Here is an 18,226-nt window from a genome sequence, read left to right as displayed (position 1 = left end):
ATCATTTGTTTATTTCCATATGAGCTAGATGTATTAGTTTTACTGTATAGAGCTGCCCCAAGCAACACAAAATATTGTTGTTTGAATGAATGTTACAATGTGTTACAGTGAAGTTGTGATATGGGTCAAAACTTAAAGCTGAATGTAGTAGTTCTGTCCAGGAACAATAACCACCCTAATTTACATTTAGGAAAATGTAAAAACCTGAAGACCTTAAAATTGACAAAAACCAAACCAACAACAAAAACAACAAACCCATATAAAATACAAATTTAAAAAAATCCTTGCTGCATGGCTACATGCTTTCATCTTGACATTTTTAATACATTTCCTTTTAACTTTAAATTGGAGCTTAAAAAACTCCTAAATGCAGTTAAAAAAATCAGCACCAATTTATATAATTTTTTAAGTAGATGTCTACATCAGTCTAATCAGCTGAAGGTCAAGGAGGAGACAATAGATTTGCAGCAGACATACTACAGTAAGCTTTGCTTTTGTTAGAGACAAAACACAGTGGCACTACTGGAGAGATTTCCTTTTGCTTCCTTGATGCTGCACTTTGGAGGGATGTGCGAGCAGTTCTAATCTTTGGGTGAGATGTTTTGGGGAAGCAGAGCCAAGGCTTCTGTTCCCCGATTCCTCACAGAGCTACAATGAGGGCGCTCACTGTCCTTAGCAGATAGCATGAACTGTAGGCCTTGTTAATGTCTTTCTCAAAGGGAGGGAAACAAAACTAAACACTAAATATAAAGACCTGGAGGATCTCCTCCATTTTACATATTAGATAGTTAAGAAGAATAAAATATATCACATCACTCACTATGATGAGCAATAACCTGCTTATAAATTACTACTTTACACCTGATTACTCACTATTACAAAAGGGCTATACATAACATAGTTATCTTTAAGTTAAAAAAGAAGATGCATTCACCCCAGTTTTAAGAAATACCACAACTCTAGAAGAGCTCACAAATTTCTTCACACAAGATGACGTTCAACTTTGAAATATATTTTATATTTTTATACATGGTTAAGAACAGTCCAACATTCCATGGCAATTCACAATCTATCCTCAACATTTTGCATGAAGAGGAAAAAAAAGTTTACCCAATGACTACTGAAGTCACTATATTTAAGTCTATATTTAACACACAAGAACATGTGTTTTTGTTTACTAGCTTCTACACTGAGCTTGTGGATCACCTTTACAAAATCAATTTGATATTACAGAAATAGATGATTTCCTTGAAAAAGACTCCAAATTTATCTTAAAACATGGGTACTCCAAGGACCTACAAAAGAAAATGTTTAAATTCAGTGTGAGGTTAGTGTTACCAAATAAACGACCCTTGATTCTCTTAAAATGTAGTTAATTACGTCCAGATGGGCTTTAGCATTTCTTTGCTTGAAGCTGTAATTTCCACAGCATGGAGTAAACTGTGGAACAAGGCTGTTTATTAGAAATCACTCCTATTAGTGCCATCTAGTGGTGATCTCTCATGGCCTTAGGGTGGAGAGTGTATGCGTTCCCCACATTACCGCTGAAAAGCATCATAACCCAGGAAATGAGTGGTCCTTACAGACTCGTCCATGATAGAGGCTGGGTCGAAAAAGTCTGGCTTCAATTCCGATCTCTCTCGTCGATTCTTCGATGCGGGCTACAAAAACACATGGATCAGATAATGAGATTACTCGTAAGCAACACATTTTTATACTTATATATTTTCAACAGCCTTGACTTAAGACTAAGGAGCTAGTCCTTCCTCATCATAATTTTCTTGGGACAGAGGATCAAGACCCAAGAGCCTACACTTTTCCTCTATAGGAGCTCATGAAAAATAAGGGTGGACTACTTGGAAGGCTCAAACAATATAACTATCACTACTTCTGTAAGAATTCATTACCAGATCAATATCCATCGTGTCAAAATCCATGCCTTCATTAAGGTCCTCAATTCGGCCTTCTGATGACATCATCACATCCTCTACAATTGGTTCCTCATCATCTTCCATTAAGCCTGATCCTCGACGACTGAAAAAGTAGTTGGAGGGTGGGAAAAATGTACTTACAGTATTTAGTCCTGAACTAAACCAGCATGTCTAGATCTTCTGGAAATATTTACTAAGGCACCAAAAAGAAAATAATTCGTTTATTAAAGCTTCATTATCAAGGTCTTTTTTTTTTTTTAACTTAAATTACTTATTGCAAACATTCCTTTCCTTTTGCAGGATTGTGTGTGTGTGTGTGACATTCACAAGACTTCCTAGTCCAACATGGCATGTAGTGAGATGTTAGGCTTTGTGAATGACTAGCAATTACCAAGTTAGGATTACAGCTGTACAATATAGCAAGTGTGAGAACAATGCTCTTTAAGCATCATCAAACAGCAATAACTAAAATCCTGCTTGGACCAGGCCCATTTGTAAAGGACATGATCTCGGTGAAGCTGTGCATTCTCCCTCACATGGCATGCTGCAGGTTGCTCCTCAGTTTGGCATAGTTCATGGCTCTCTCGTGCTGCTGTCTGGCAGCTTCCTCCTGCTGCTGCCTCTGTGCTAGCATCCAAGTGACCTGCGTGCTACAAAACACACCGGCACCGCATCTTACCACATTCTGCTTCCAACAGATGCAGCTGGGCCCCTTGCTTCAGGCCGCCAATCAAAGCATGAATCCATATAAACACATCTGCACAAGAACACTTTTTAACCTATATGATTGTGCCTTTTCAGAAATTCTAATCACAGTGGGGGCGGACGGACGGACAGGTTTTCAGACTATGACTTTTGAATCACAGTTTAATCGCCATTGCTGCAATCGTGCAGACCCATTTTACACCTTATACCCAAGTCTTTGCCAAAGGCGTCCTTACTTGTAGTCTATGGGTGTCTGGTGGTGGGGCTGGGGGGTCTGTGGGTGTGGGTGGGGCTGGGGGGTTGGCGGTTGCTGCTGCGGCAGCGGCGGTTGCTGCTGTTGCTCGGGGGTCATGCTGTATACGCCCATGTAGTTGTCATCCGGCCGCAGACGCTTGGGTTCGCGCATCACTGTGGAGGTGAGGTGAGGCGAAGGCATCATGACGGGCGTCTGCAGAGCCTGCTCTCGGTTCAGCCACACCTCGCTGCCGCCGCTGCTCTCCTCTGCTGCTCCCGTCGGCATGGGCGTGAAAAAGAGTAAGGGGTCACGGCCCAGCTCTGCTTCAGCTACATTCTCTGCTTACTGAGCGCATAAAATATACTGAAGCCAGCAGGAGTGAAGCTGAGGGATTCAAACTGGAGTTTAGCTTAAATGCTTTTACACAGAAGACACTTTAAAAGAGGAAAGTATCCTTAACACAGCACAAATAATAAAAAATATGATTGAAAAAAAAAAAAAAAAAAACCTCCCACCACTAAGGCATTTCAAAGCTTGAATGGATGGGACAGTTTGCTCCCTGTGTGAAAGGCTGAGCTGCAGTAATGAGCTGCAGTGTGGTACCTTCTGAGAGTTTCCTCTTGCCAGCGACGGGCTTGGCCTTCTTGCTACGCACGGTGGAGCCACGGCTGCTGATGCCGCTCACTACGGACATGGTATCGTCGTCACCGCCGGCCTGCAGGGAGTTCCTGTAGGAGATGAGTGGCAGCCAGCAGTCCTCCCTCTGCAGGGCCATCTGAAATGTCATGAAGCGCTCCAGATACATGTGCCTGAGCAAAGAAAGAGAATCCATCAGACACACTGCTCAAGGTGTGTGTCCATCATTCCTGAGCCACATGTCAGGGATGGACTGCAATCAGCAGTTATTTTCTCATTTGCATCTGGCAGCCTAGCCTGGAGAAATAACACGACTCTTCCCCATGCCTGATCTGGAGGTAGGAATGTGAGCTTACACAGTGCGCTTGTCCTGTCTCATGAGCTTGGACGAGAACTCGCTGAGGATGTCCAGGAAAGCCAGGTTTACAGGAGGATGCCCTTCCCCTTGAGGGTTTGGCTCCTTGAAGGCAAACTCAATACCATCCCTGCAACATGATTTACAGACACAAACAGATGCACTCACAGTACAGTCACTGAATCTCTGCCATGCATGTGCACGTGAGGACAGGTGAGGCATACTTGTGTAACATAGCAATGGCCTCTCTGGTTTTGAGCTGATCCAGACCGAAGGTCAGCGAGAAGCGGCGGGCCAGCTCCTTAATGCCACAGAAGGCAGAGGAGGAGCGGTCAAAGCCTGGGCCCAGCTCTGACAGCATCTCGTTAAACAGCTGCACAGGGCAAAGGAAACTCATGTCTGACTGCTTGTTTGTGTGAATTTATAGGAAAAATGGTCATATTGTTCAGAATAAGCACGCAGAGCACCCACATCACACGTACCTGCTGCAAGCTCAGAATGAGCGTCTTTGCACACTGGATTTTGTCAATCTGTCTCGTTTTACTCATGGTTTCCTTGATGATGTCACCATAATCATTGTAATACTGGTAAGAGTAAAGAGCATTATGGTTTATAAATCCGAATTCAACTGTTATCGGTGTTTTCTTCAACATGACCTATAGAACTAAGCCGAGAGGCTCACCCTCATGTACTGCTTAAATATGTCAGCCCCAGTCTTCATCTCAACCACGTTAAAGATGATGAGCTTGCAGTAAGCTGCAAGCAGGTTACGTCTCTTGTGCAAAGCCTCAATTTTGCCTGCTTCATCGTCCTGTTGCCCATCTGCTCAAAACAAAGCAGGAACAGGAAATGGATGAGTAACCTTGAACACTCAGTCTTCGCAGCTAAAGTAGTAGATATTAAAGCAATATTTAAAAAATTCCCCTCCCTAGTGGTAACTAGTACTAACAGTTCCTAACAGGGACCCACAGTGACAATGGTCCAGTACATTGTTCACATTTAGGGCTCTAGACTCGAACTAGACTGATCTCATTCATGCGAGTGCATGATGGTCATTAGACTGTTTAGATGTCCCTCCGGCACAGCTACTGCATTAGCCAAGTAGTACTTTTTTTTTTTTTTTGACTTCTTCACTGGCTCAATCATCATCTACGTACACATTGCCAGGGCACTGATGATGAAATGTGCAATTAGTAATCTGATGTTAGCTAGTTGCCATTTGAGGACAGCATAATGAAGTGAGCAAAACACTGGTGCTTGCTTTATAATCATAACCTAAAGATGCATGTAATGCTTAAAGTAAAGTTTAGTATGCCAATCAGTACTACTGACAATGACCCAGATGTTTGTCAATCATAACTATGACAGTAAACCAAATTAAAACATGATGATAAATAGCCTACTCTTGTTCAGCTGTACAGTTAGCTGGCTTGTTAGCTTGCTAATGCAAATATTTCCACTGTGACAAATATTTTATCACCAGTAAGTTCCGGGGTTTTCTTTTAAATTTATATTAGATGATGACCTGTCAGCCACTGCTTATGGCAGAAAAACAATGTTCAGATATATAAATTAAATGAGTCACTGTCAGTCTTTACATCAGTGCAGAAATAGGGAAGCCAACTATTCATCAGAATGCAAGAATGAAATATCTGTACCAAAAACAAGTGACATCAGTTTAACTGATGTGAAGCACCACTATGCTATAGTGCCCCTGTTACTTTTCACTCAGCAGTCACATATCAGTCTTTGTTCATAGAACAATTGATACCCAGGAAGCACAAAATGTAAACTGTTCCAAAGCAGCATTAACTAGCTATGCAAAAGGAAAAACCAGTAAATCCTGTCACCCACAAGAAAGTGTAGTATTCTATTTCTATGGACTGGTGGAACTGAAATTAGAATTACACTGTGAACCCTTAAAATCCCAGAATACGAGTAATATTAATTATTTTGATTCTATGAAGAAACTGCCATTTATTTAAAAACACAGTTTAACTGGTTTATCCGATTTGAGGTGTATATTTGAGATTCTGGTCTCAGTACAACTTATATATAGAAATTTCATAAAACACTGCAATGGAAAAATGGACTTAAAAGATTAGTTTAAAGTCATGGAAACTTCTGCAAAGTATCAATACTGCACAAGGAAAAATCATCCAGCCTTGCTCATTCCCCATGATTATAGGCCAAACCTGTACTGCTGTTGTCCTCATCCTGGTCGATGAAGACGTGGTCCAGGATGAAGCTGAGAAGCTCCGACTGCAGGGAGGCCTCGGGCATGTACACCAGAGGCTCCAGGACCTCCCTCCCACCCGAGATGATCTGATGACTGAAGATCAGCAGCAGGTCACACAGGATGGTAAAGGCCTGTTGTGGAGGGAGAGCCAGTCAGGGGTCTGTATGCCTTTGTGTTAGGGGGGGACTGCTAATAGTGGGGCTCTCATACTGACTTGCTCTTTGACAGCCGTGTTGACACTGGCCAGATAGCGCTGGCACATGAGGCAGAATGCACGCATTTGCTTCCTCAGAGTCACCATGTCCTCCTATATGAGCAAAATAAAAGGTTTCATGCACCAACAGGGCAAATGTATATTAGCAAAATCCAAAGCAAAAGAAACTGTAGTCTTACCTTTTTGGAGCTTCCCTCAGAAACCTTGGCTAAGTGCCAGAGAATCACATAATGTGTACACTGCAGTGCATGGATAACGATCTGAAAGAGAGTCACAAAGACTGAGTCACCTACTCTCATTGTAATGACTCTGCACTCCAACACCATCATAGTAGCAGTTCAAACAAGCCACCTGCTCAGGCATATCTCCATTCTCAATGCCCGTGTTCAGTAACTTATAGTTGCTGGTGAACAGGTCCCACTTGGAGAGGTCATGTGCACTGAGTAGAGGCAGAGAAAAATGGAACAATTAAATCAAATTACATGGCAAGCAACTGCAGTATAATAGTAGTAAAAGAAAATCTGAACTGAACTAGGTCCTTACTTGTGGAAAGCAGTGATCCTTTTCAGTGTGGACAGGACTTGATAAGCATCATCCTCGTCTGGTTCTTCTCCCTGAGGAAGATGATTTAGATGCTTTAAAAAGGTACTGCAAGCATTCCTCCCAAAACAGGGATTACTGACATAAAACAATTTTCCTATATCGATAAAGAACATCAAGCCCACTCGAAGGTGCACACTCTCCCTGAGCAGCCTCACCTCCTGCAGGAAGTCTTCCAGCAGCCTGTTGAACTTGTCCACCAGTTCATCGAGAAGCTGGCTGCGGGCGATGTCCACCCTGTTGAAGATGGTGAACTCCTCGTTACAGAGGGCATGGCAGGTCTTTGAGCAAGCCTCCAGAACGTCGGTATCTGTGTGCTTCTCCACAATCTCCTTGATTTGTCTCAGCAGCGATTCCAGATGCTGAATGAGAAGACATCAATAGCACATCAAATACTGCATACAGACAAGCCTACATCCATTTTGCTAAACTCGCAATAATTCCATGTAGTCAGAAGCTATTGCGTATAGTCAGTAGCTGTTCTTGAGTATATACACTTAACAGCTTTTGGACTCACCTTTTCTAGCCGCCCTGTTGTATATATCTCCAGATCAAAGAACTGAGGCAGCTGCAAAAGATTAGTTACCTTCTCTGCATCAACTGAGTACTGTTGAAGAAAATGAAACAGCACTTTTAACAAACCTTGAAGGGTCCACAGCATGGAAAACTAAATTTCCCTCATTTTATTAAAATAAAGAATAGGTAATTGACACATATTGCTAAAGTTTGAAAATAAACCAGCTCAGTGGTTAAGATACTTGATTTGTAATCAGAAGGTTGCTGGTTCAAGCCCCACCACTGCTAAGTTGCCACTCCTGGGCCCCTGAGCATGACCCTTAACTCTCAATTGCTCAAGTTGTACTGAGTCATAATTGTAAGTTGCGCTGGATAAAAGAAATTAGCTAAATGCCATAAATGTAAAAACAGCACATTTTGAACTCATTAATATCTTTGCTTATTCAGCCTAAAGCAGTTTAGCCCCACCCACTTACAATGCAACTCTCATGCATATTTCAGATCTGAGCACTTTTTGAATGACACGCAATACAGGGCAGCCAATCAGAACAGAGCTTGTTTATCTTAAATCTGTCTTATATCTGTCGGTGATAGAAACAGCCTGTTTAATTATAGGAAATAAAAAGAGGTTGGAAAAATGGTCTTGTAAAAATTAAACTCTTTTTGGAACAAAGTCACACAGATGTACGTGGACAAATAAAATAAAATAAATATAGATATAAAAAAAAGAAGCATGACACCGTCTGTTGTCCTATTACTTAGTGTCAGTGTTCACCTTTGCTAGTAAAAGTGGCAATCCCACTACAAAGAGCTCAGTCATTCTCGTCCGGTCATCAAGCTGCGTTTTCTTCTCTTTTGCTGTCAGCACCTAGATGAGTGTATGCACACACATCTTACAAATCAGGACATGGACATAACCATAATTAACTCTGCAATGTCAACCTTGTTTCTTTATGACAGTTAAGGAACTAAGTGAAAATCTTGCCCCCAGACTCTGTTCCCCAATTAGTGCTGCCTTTTCGTGCATGATCCTGGCATCAACACCGGAGACTCTGCTTTTCTCAGGCTCACGCCTGTGAAACTTTCCATAAGCATGTCAGCCCTCTTACCCTCTTGCCGGTGCCTCTGCCCACGGGTGGATGGCACTCCGCAGCTTGCCGGACGGTACAGAGCATGATCTCGATTAGGGCCGTCTCCTGCCTGTCCGTTAGAGCTGTACGATACACAATTTCCCATTAGCACGTAGAATAACAGTCATCTCACCACAATGACAGGGGGCTATTTTTTCCTTATATAACCTATTGCATTTTAAAATTAGCCAAACTCAATTATGTTAAACTGAACCTGAAAAAAGGCAGCTGCAAATGTCCTGCTTTGTTTGTGCAGAATGTAATTGAATTTTTAAAATGTACTCTTCTCTACAATTCCCTTAGACAAGATCTAGGCAAGCACTGGAGTTCTTTAACCACAAAGCAAAATCTGAAGTAGACTGAGGATTGGGGTTCGAATATGGTTTGTTTGTAGAGTTGTTTTAGAAGGGTATTCATCCAATGCATTTAAATATGCACACAAAACAGCAGGACTGAGATCAGTTAAAAGGCTGAAACATGCAATTTGAAGATGGCCTGTTCAAGAAGTGCATGTTCTAGAAAATTAAAACTCCTCTGAACTTCTCATTTCACGTCTGTATTATAGTGTACAAATTCTCCTCCTCAAAAAAAAAAAAAAAAACAACAAAAAACCCCAACCCCCCCACCACAGTAATGTTGAAAACACTGTTGCAAATGGTGTGGATGGGCAGCAGGCTGCATAACCAGCTGAAAGGCGTGGGTCTTACCTTCCTCTCCGGGTAGGGGCTCGTCCAGCAGCAGGCTGATCATGCACTCCCAGTCCTTAAGCAGGTCCGCAGCACAGTCCCACATGCTGTCCACCAGGTACGCAGCATGCTCGTGTAACTGAGAAGGACACAGCACAGAATTACCATCATTACCCCTCATGCATGCCTTCCATTTGCTTTAGTGCGTTCTCATTACCCCAGCCCTAAGGAAAAGCTTTGTTGACGAGCTACTACTCTGGTTATTCCGAATTACTTTTTTAATTTCTTGGTCTGTAAAAGTGTTTGGGATTGTGTTGCCCAGGAAAAATAGCCAAGTTGGTAAATCTATATCATAACACATTCAGGGTGAGATAAACAACAGTGGGTTTCTGGGACTCACCTCACTCTCTAGGAAGAAGAAAACAGTGGTTTTGATGAGGTTGGCATTTAGACTCTGTCTGCCGCGTCTCTTAGGCATGCTGTCGTCCTCCATGTCTCGATGGCTGAACAGTCTGCAAAAGACAGCACAAACATTTTAGGTTTACAAGATATAGCCATTATTACACCAACAGGCAAAACCACCTCTACACAATTGATACTAAATCACAGTTTGCTTTTCTGACCAAAAAAAAAAAAAAAAAGGTTGGTTTTCTCTGCTTGCATGAGGCTGTCACTCAAAGTCAACCTTGGGAGTACTAGGTCTGTGTAAATTAGGACCATGTACACTAAGCAAACCTTCTCATCATCTCCATTTGTCTTTGGAGACAAATGGAAGTTCTGTGTCAAGCAATAAAGGTCAGTCCAGCTGCAGCCTTTTCTGTCTCATGGTGGAAAGGTGAACAGTAAGCAAGTCTCACTTTTTAAAGAGGAACTCCCCTGCTGCCACGGCAACTGGCCTGTGGGCGGAGTATACCAGATGGTAGACACTCTCACAGTCCTCAGCAGTTAGGACCTCCTCACTGCTACTGGAAAACCAAACACCAATACTGTATTACCACACTCATTCATCAGCACCGTCTCATTCATCTCATCATTTAAGAAAGAAACAGAGGATGAGTCAGACTGTCTGAATGTGGATGCTTACTGTAACACGAGCGTGAGCAGTTTTATTGCTTGCACGGCAACGTCATATTCCTTGTCCAGCGTCATGGAGACAATGCGGTCCTAAAAAGAGACAGCAATGGACTATACAATCTCACCAGATTTGTGGGCTGGGAAGTGGGAATAAGTGTTGGGGTGGGAGACCAACAAACACCACTTTCAGCCTCAAAGACTGTCATTATGACCGGGCAATAACCAAATATCTGCAATGTGTGCAGAGAGGCTTCTTCACCTTGAAGCGGCTAGTGAAGAGCTCCAGCTTGGCGTTGAGCTCGCGATTGTAGTAGAGGCCTTGCAGGGCCGTCAGGCACTTCAGTCGCACCTCACCTTGCTGCGAGAGGAAAGTGGAGAAACATGGTAAAGCAGTGCAGTGAGAAGCCATGCTGTCGGCATGTACCCATGCCCCAGCTTGTTCCGCAAAAGATCACTGAGGCTGGGGGCCAGGGGCCGTGGCTTGTCCTCACCTTGTCATGCATGGTCCAGCCCACATATTTCAGGTAGCTGTCATTGAGAAAGGCGTCACTGTACATCTTCATCCACACACCGATCTCTTCAATGCAGATCGCTCGGATCTCCGCTATCGCATCACTGCAAAGGAAATGAAAGAGTCAGAAGCTGAAGCCCCAGAAGGCTCTGTAATTCAAGCATCACCATCTGAGCAGAACCAACAGTACTATTGGAGAACTACAGCGCCATCACAGGCACCTGATCAACTTGAATGGCTCTGCCAAGTTGATCACAAAAAGGTGACACTCCTTTTATTGAGGTAATCATTTCATGTTGTTTTTAAATGATTGCAATTCAACATTTTAATTACTGTCCTTTCCAAACAGCTTGTCACAGCCTTTAAGACAACTTAGTGATCAATAAAAAAAAAAAGAAAAAAAAAAAAAAGAAAGACATGCATCACAACAAATGTATTTATATTGATAATGTCTGTTATACAGAACAATTGTAGTTCCACTGTTATTAGAAGACCAAATGCTTTTAATCATCAAACATGAGGCATACCGGTATCGGTGAACGAAGACACCCTTGAAAATGGCATTCATCATATTTTCAATTTCATCCTGATTTTCTTGAAGCTGGAAAAAGAAATTTAAATTCAGCACTAAACAAAAAGACTGTACATACTGTAGATATTAATATAAATAAATATACACTAAGCAAATCCCATTAGCTAGATTGATCAGGCAACACTAAAAACGCTTAACCACATAGACTTAATACAATACAACACATTAAAAGTCAGTCCCACCAAAATCCATCCAACCCTCACCTCAATCAAACAGATGGCATCCCAGCAGGGCCATCATTACATAACTGAAGAGTTAATTACTATTAGCACTGCCATCTAAAGATAGCTCTCTCTGTGGGATCTCTTACACGGCAAGAGTCGAAGTCTACCAGCAAACCTGGGCTTAAAGCCAGATATTTTTTCGCTTATGGCATTCCTGTGGCGCACATGGTAAAATAGGCAGAGCATAGTGCTGAAAACACCAAGGGCATGGGTTTGATTCCTATGGAGTAAATGTATTGTTACACTGATAAATATGTAAATTGCTCAGGATAAGAACTTATGTTAAATGCCAGATATGTAAATGTAAAGGAGAGGGGTGTCACTTTTAGTTGCATTAGAAAATTAGAAACCATGGCATTACTTAAATAGCAGTGCTTACTTCCTTGCGTTTCTGGAGGAGGAGCTCCAGCCTGTCGTTGGCCCGCTTGCCGATCATCTTGTTCCTTTCGGCCTCATACTGGCGCTGCGTGTTGTCCATGTTAATGCTGAGGTTCAGTGCTACGTTGACCAGAGCAGTCATCAGCTTCATGGCTGTAAACATAACAGACAAAATAGGAGTGGAGGGTGCTGTTGACCCACACTGATACCTTATGTGTACTACAACCACATAGGATTGCAGAATTAGTACTACTGCGGTGGAATGACTAGTGAGGATTATGGGCAATGCAAATACTGTGTGATGGTTTCATGCAGATGATTCGAACCTGCAAGAGTGCTGGTGTGCCTGAAGGCACGCACTTGAGAGTCTGAGAGGCCTGTGAGCAGAGAGATGACCGTGTCCATCATGTATTCATCATAGATGATACTGTACTGGCACTGACGCACTAATACTGTGATGAACTCGCAGAAACTCGTCTTGAACTTCTTCCACTGCGGGCCGGCCATTGTGAGAGGGTAATCTCCACTGTCCTACAGGGACACAGACGAAAGTCTTATGCAGAATTAGACAGGGATATGCCGGAAGTGCATATGCATACTTCACATGAAGGAAAACAATTACCTCATCAAATTCTTCAGTCATCTTTCTAATGATCTCAGAGTTTTGCATGTGTCGAAACATTTCGCTACTCACAACACCTGCAATAACAACCAGTGTGTTCCAGCAAATCAGGGAAGATTATGACAATATAATAACACAGAACTTAACAACAAAGGACCATGACATAACTGCTAAAGCAAAACTGCATTATGTGTGGAAATCTCACACATTAGCCTATAGTCTTTAAATAAATAAAATCTACCCCACACACACCCAGCCACCCCCACCCCCACACACACAATCAAGCAATGCATGATTAAAAGCATACCTTTGCAGCCTGAACACTGGATGAAAAAGTTTATCAAGTCAAGGAGTGCGATGTCTCTGTCATGCTTGTAGGACTCTATCCAGTCATCCACGACAGACTAGGAGGAGGAGAATTATCAAAATCTGCCGCGAGCTTCATACATGTAATAAACTAAACACGCGCACGCAGATGTGAGCTGGGTGATCTATGGCCTGACCTGCATGGCGCTCTTCCCCAGCTTAACCACTTCAAAAAGCATGATGTTCTCCATGCCGTTCTCCTGGTGGTGGCCATTCAAGCGGCCTGCGCCCTTGCCACCGCCTTTCCCCTTGTCCCCAGGGGCCTTTTTCCCCTTCTTCACCTAAAACCCAGGGATCATCACAGGCATGAACTTGACACCGACACCACCCTCTGCCAGGAGCAATCCACTCAAATTTCTAGCTATAAAACCATTCCATTTTTGGCATAGAAATACTTTTCAGTGATATTTATGGTTTTGCTACTTTTAGGGAATTAAAAAGGACAAAACTATGAGTGTGAATGTATTTTTTTGTGGTAGACAAGGCTATTGATTACAATGGCAAATCAATGGCTGCAATGCCATTCGTTTGCATGGACCTGATGGAAGGCCATTTGCTCATCAATAAGGGCAGGGTACACAGATAAACCTCAGTCACACAGAACATACCTTCCCTTTCCCCTGAGCGGCATTTCTCGCATCAGGATCATCAAAGTCAGTGTCTGATGAGAAACGAGTGTCTGTATCCCTGGCAAGCACAAAATTCAATCAATCAAGAGCTCTTTACACTTCAGGGTGAGAGTTTATGTACACAAATATGAAGGCGGATGGAAATCCACTTACTGAGGATAATGAAACTCTGTTTGCAATTCTGGTGCTGCTATCATTTCTTTAACATCTTCTGGACCACCTTAACTTTTCAAGGATTCAATCTTCAGTTAACACAAGCAATGGAAACAGGTATGTTTGTGTCATATGACCTGGAACACAAATCCCACAGTAGACATTAACTCATTGCAGTTGTTAATTTCTAAATTACGAAGTTCAGAAAGTGAGTATTTCTTCAAGAAGGGACAAACAAGCCAAAAAAACCTACTCCCAACCAACCGAACACACATGCATGCAGACATGCACAGATGCACAACCCCACACAAAGAAGAAACACCTCACTGAACTCATTCAACTGAGTACACCGGGGAGACTGTATGAAACGAGTATAAAACTATGTATTAAAAAAATAAATAAATTATCCAAAAGGACAAATCAAGCCCAAATCCTGGTCACATTTTGGCTAGCTGAGGAGCTCTCATGGCATTTTTCATGTGGATGCTGCATCCCTGACCCAAACGATGAAAGATATCAATGTTTCAAGCACCTCGTGGCAGATGCTGCTGCTAAAGCTGATGGTGTGGGCAGCCCATATACACATGCAAAAATATAATGAAATGTTTTGAGACAGCATATCTGGCTGCTTGGAAAACTGGACAAATTTCTAATTTGCTTCAATTAAATCCAAAAGCTGGTTTGATACTACAGCTTTAATTTGCTTCAAAGCCTCATTACAAAAAGACAAACAAAGATGCAGCTGCCTTAAAAACCTTTAAGGATTTTACTTCAAAGCTTCACTTTTTGTGTAACATATTCCATCCTGGACAGCCCCCTGTGCTGTTATATTGTCCATCATTGCAAAAAAGACCTAAAAAGGTTGCTTCCCACACTCTGCAGAAAAGCAGGATACAAATATCCAGCAAAAAAAAAACATTTACTACCTTTCTAAGACAAATAGAAAATTGAAATGCAGTTATATTTCAGAAAAGCCAAAAAAAATGCCAGTGTATTTTTGAATCTCAGTGCATTTCAAATTTATTCAACCTACCTGATTTTATAAAACACAGGTAGTATGTTCTTTAATTCACCTGGTTTTAAGATTCACCTATTTAGTAAAAATGTTCAAAACACTTTCAAAGCAAAATATCAGAATTAGCAAAACTCTTAAAATACTCCCATCAGTACTGGTTCAATAGTAGCATTCGACATTGATAGCCAAAAGGAGGTACGTTAACGCTCCTGATGAGCAGACCTGTAGATGCACTCCTAATACATTTACAGCATCAGTCATCCTTATTTTCACAGCAAAGCCACTGAAGCCACAGGAACAAATTAATGAATTACTGACTGTAGTAAATACTGACTGCATAAATCTATGTAGGTCTGAGCTCAACTGGAGAAGACGATTTTCCTGCTTTGATTGTGTTTTGGACCATGGAAAGATTAAAACACCCACTTCCACCATGTGGACAAATCAATCCTATAATCACACTCAGTAATGTGCCACAAAAGTAAACAAATGCTCAAACTGCTTAAACATATATATGGAAGGTTTGTATTCACCAAACGCAAAAACGGTTATCTAAAGTAGTTCGTGAACACAAAGGCTGAAAATTGTAAGGATGTGTATTGCATAACCACAGACCTCAGCAAAGAGAATCGAGGTTAAGCATAATTCAAAGCCGTGCTGTGAAAGCCATATGCCTGAAAATGTGCTCGCAGATGAAGATGAAAACAAGGGGGCGTGCCTGAACGAGACTGTCAGACACGCGGCGCTCATTGGGCATTTCGTCGCCACAGTTTCAAGGAAACACACACAGAAGCGGCTGCCTGTTTCCAAATAAGGAATTAATCTGTCCGCCCCCGGGCTCACAACGTCCAATCACAGACCATTATAATTCTGAGACGTAAACATGAATAACTGCGAAAAGGAAGCAACTGAAAGGACAAACTAATGCATATAGCTCCATGTGAAATATAAACTAGTTTAGTTATCAATAGTTCTCCTTAGTACCATAATGAAGAAATAATATGAATAAATACATCTTTGCTACAGATAGTTTCTTGCATGCTTTGACTTGTTACCAAAAGTGTAACACTTAATGTACCACAGGGTGTGGCGTATATTTGTGCAAAATTAAGACTCCAGCTAAAAATAGAACAACACAAACTTCAGGGACAGTGATGGTAAACGTAAAAGTTGCAACTGATATAACATGACGGAATTACGAACAGCAACTTATAACTACAACTGCGCATCTTAAAATCCATATGTCCAGCGCTGAACGAAAGGTTAGCTAGCGTTATGTGGTATGCAACAACGGTTACGCAACGTCTACAGACACAAACAGCCCACAACACAAGATAACTCAATATAAAAACTTTAGCGTGCAAATAAAACAGAGTTGGACTGATGACAAACATTCTTGGGAAATAAGAAAATCCACTCCTTGAAAAGTGGCGCCAAATTAAGCTGCCGCTAACAACAATTACGATTCAGCCGTGTTGGATAGGTGAGCTACTTTAAGATATAAACCAACAGCCAAGCGGATCAGTTTCTAGTAATATTTCATTAGTTAGCTTCCCAGGTAAGCATACAGAGGTAAAGCAGTATTTCGCCGCGGATTAATTTGCTAGCTAGCTACTAGCTATCCTAGCTAGCTATGTTGCCGGCGTCTGTCAAACATTTGTTGAGTCTACGGACTCGGCCTAGACGTCCTCTGCAAAGTTAACCAGCGTCAGCTGGTCTAACCATATTCCCAAACTAGCTAGCGAGCTAGACGAGATCTATGGTTTACACTGGATTACATTTACCACATTAACAGCTAAACTAGCTAGTTAGCAGTATGGCACGTCAAGTAATTCAATACAGTAATCTATCATTAGTCAGTTTTCAATGTTCGCTAACGCTAGCTAGCAGTTAGCTCTGATATGAAACGACAAACGGATGGACACAGACCCCAATCAATCATGTTTCACACTGGCTGCAATTTAAGTTCATTCGTCTTCGATGTTACATAGTTAGCTAGCTAGACTATTACTCTATCAATTCCAAATGTCTTGTTTAGGCCAATTAACAAAGAACATTAACGTAAATATTTTAAAGATAAACAAGTTAATGGGGAAACAAGAGAGTGAAAAAAATCTCCATCTTGAAACCAATCCAGCAGCTGTTTTCGGGATTCTCCATTTTGGCTCAGCTCATATTCAATCATTATGAAACCAAGCCGTGCAAGTCTTCTTGTTATTAAGTTACATCTATCTTTTATTTACGTACATTAATCAACCATAGGATTTTAGTATAATGTCTCGAAGACCTAATTTCTTGTGCGAGCAACAACAGTTTCCCTTTTCACGTGAGGAAAAAAACATCGCATCCCCGTCCTCCATCTTGATTCAGAATTTGTGTTCCAATTTCGCCATGGTGGCTGGCTAGCTAACTGTCTATGTTTAGTTAGCTAGCGAGCTAGCTACTTACAGCAACAAAACAGTTCACACACATACCACGGAAGTAGCCAACGATATGAACTGCTAACTAAATTTCTCCAACAAAGACACACATTTAAGACGGCACGCTGTTAGGTTTAAACTACAGTACAAACCAGTGCATGTTCCACGACGACTGCGTTGGCTAGCTACCTAGCTATTTTAGCAAGCTAAAAGACTTCCCTCTCGGAACCCAGTCCCCGCGTATTTGGCCACCAAGCTAACCAATGCTAGCGTCAGTTCGGTGTACCAGCAAAATATAGCTAAACACATCAACTTCTACAAACGATTCTGCCATTTTACAACTTACCTACTTGCCTGTGTTAAATCCAGCAAAAAGACCGCTTCCTGGGGATTTCGATCCGTGTTACTTGCTCTGTAAGAATACCCCAGACTGATTCATAGATGTAGTTTGAAAGTGGCGGTCAGAGGCTGCTTTAGACACTCTCAACCCGCTTGCTCTATTCGGTTTGTTGTTCAGATGATTGAGTTTAGGGAAATTGTACAAAGCTGCCACCTAGCGGTCAAATGGCCACGACCCTTTGACGTGGATAATGAGTGACATCTAGCGGTCAAATTGGTAAAGAGGACATTAGTATTAGATATCCTGTGCCCTCTATATTTACTGACATCCTAGACAGATTAGCAAGAAAGGTTCTGTAAAAAATATTTGCTGATCTACCTGTTGATATTCTTTTAATCAAAATGTGAGATAAATATAATATTATTATGAAGTAAAAATGATTCTAAGAAAAAATCTATCATGTTTGATAAAAAAAAGTATAACAGTGATTGGCATTCCTAGAAACAGAGTACATTAGCATTTATATTTATCTTTTTTAGTTAGTTACACACATACATACACAAATCCAACAACAACAAAACAAAGGCAAAAAAAACAAAAAAACCAAATGTGTATTCACATTCATAAATCAGGCAATGGCTTAAAAGAGCCAAAT

General features: G+C 41.6%; 1 protein-coding gene across 2 annotated transcripts; it reads right to left on the bottom strand.

Moving 5' to 3' along the window:
- Positions 1-57: 57 nt before the first annotated feature.
- Positions 58-17,734, bottom strand: stag2b (stromal antigen 2b). Of its 2 annotated transcripts, none has more exons than XM_035532122.1 (33): positions 17,578-17,734; positions 13,797-13,933; positions 13,623-13,701; positions 13,152-13,295; positions 12,956-13,052; positions 12,649-12,725; positions 12,353-12,557; positions 12,028-12,179; positions 11,360-11,433; positions 10,813-10,936; positions 10,581-10,679; positions 10,332-10,411; positions 10,105-10,209; positions 9,648-9,759; positions 9,269-9,386; positions 8,541-8,644; positions 8,207-8,299; positions 7,433-7,522; positions 7,074-7,277; positions 6,859-6,929; positions 6,667-6,754; positions 6,495-6,575; positions 6,316-6,408; positions 6,058-6,232; positions 4,545-4,684; positions 4,345-4,446; positions 4,087-4,235; positions 3,864-3,992; positions 3,475-3,680; positions 2,873-3,140; positions 2,468-2,581; positions 1,908-2,034; positions 58-1,661 (listed from the first exon to the last, which is right to left on the bottom strand). In XM_035532122.1, exons 2-33 carry the CDS (start codon positions 13,838-13,840, stop codon positions 1,539-1,541), a joined length of 3,867 nt encoding a protein of 1,288 aa, XP_035388015.1. In that variant the 5' UTR covers positions 13,841-13,933; positions 17,578-17,734; the 3' UTR covers positions 58-1,538. The 2 variants fall into 2 exon arrangements, with proteins under 2 accessions (XP_035388015.1, XP_035388014.1); XM_035532121.1 differs by having other exon boundaries at positions 1,539-1,661; positions 10,105-10,212.
- Between the last annotated feature and the right edge of the window lie 492 nt (positions 17,735-18,226).

This window comes from Electrophorus electricus, chromosome 12, assembly GCF_013358815.1.
Source record: "Electrophorus electricus isolate fEleEle1 chromosome 12, fEleEle1.pri, whole genome shotgun sequence".
NCBI classification, from domain to species: domain Eukaryota; kingdom Metazoa; phylum Chordata; class Actinopteri; order Gymnotiformes; family Gymnotidae; genus Electrophorus; species Electrophorus electricus.
Note: the sequence above shows the minus strand (reverse complement) of the source record. Positions and strands in the feature narration are given on the sequence as shown.

Bases quoted from the DNA above. Each gene is read 5' to 3' on its own strand.
- stag2b (XM_035532121.1), bottom strand. From the start codon at position 13,840: ATGATAGCAGCACCAGAATTGCAAACAGAGTTTCATTATCCTCA. The intron at 10,213-10,331 runs GTAAGCATCCAC...TTGGTTTTCCAG, and splicing joins CTGCTCACGCTCGTGTTACA to TAGCAGTGAGGAGGTCCTAA. The intron at 8,645-9,268 runs GTAAGACCCACG...TGTATCGTACAG, and splicing joins GCCCCTACCCGGAGAGGAAG to CTCTAACGGACAGGCAGGAG.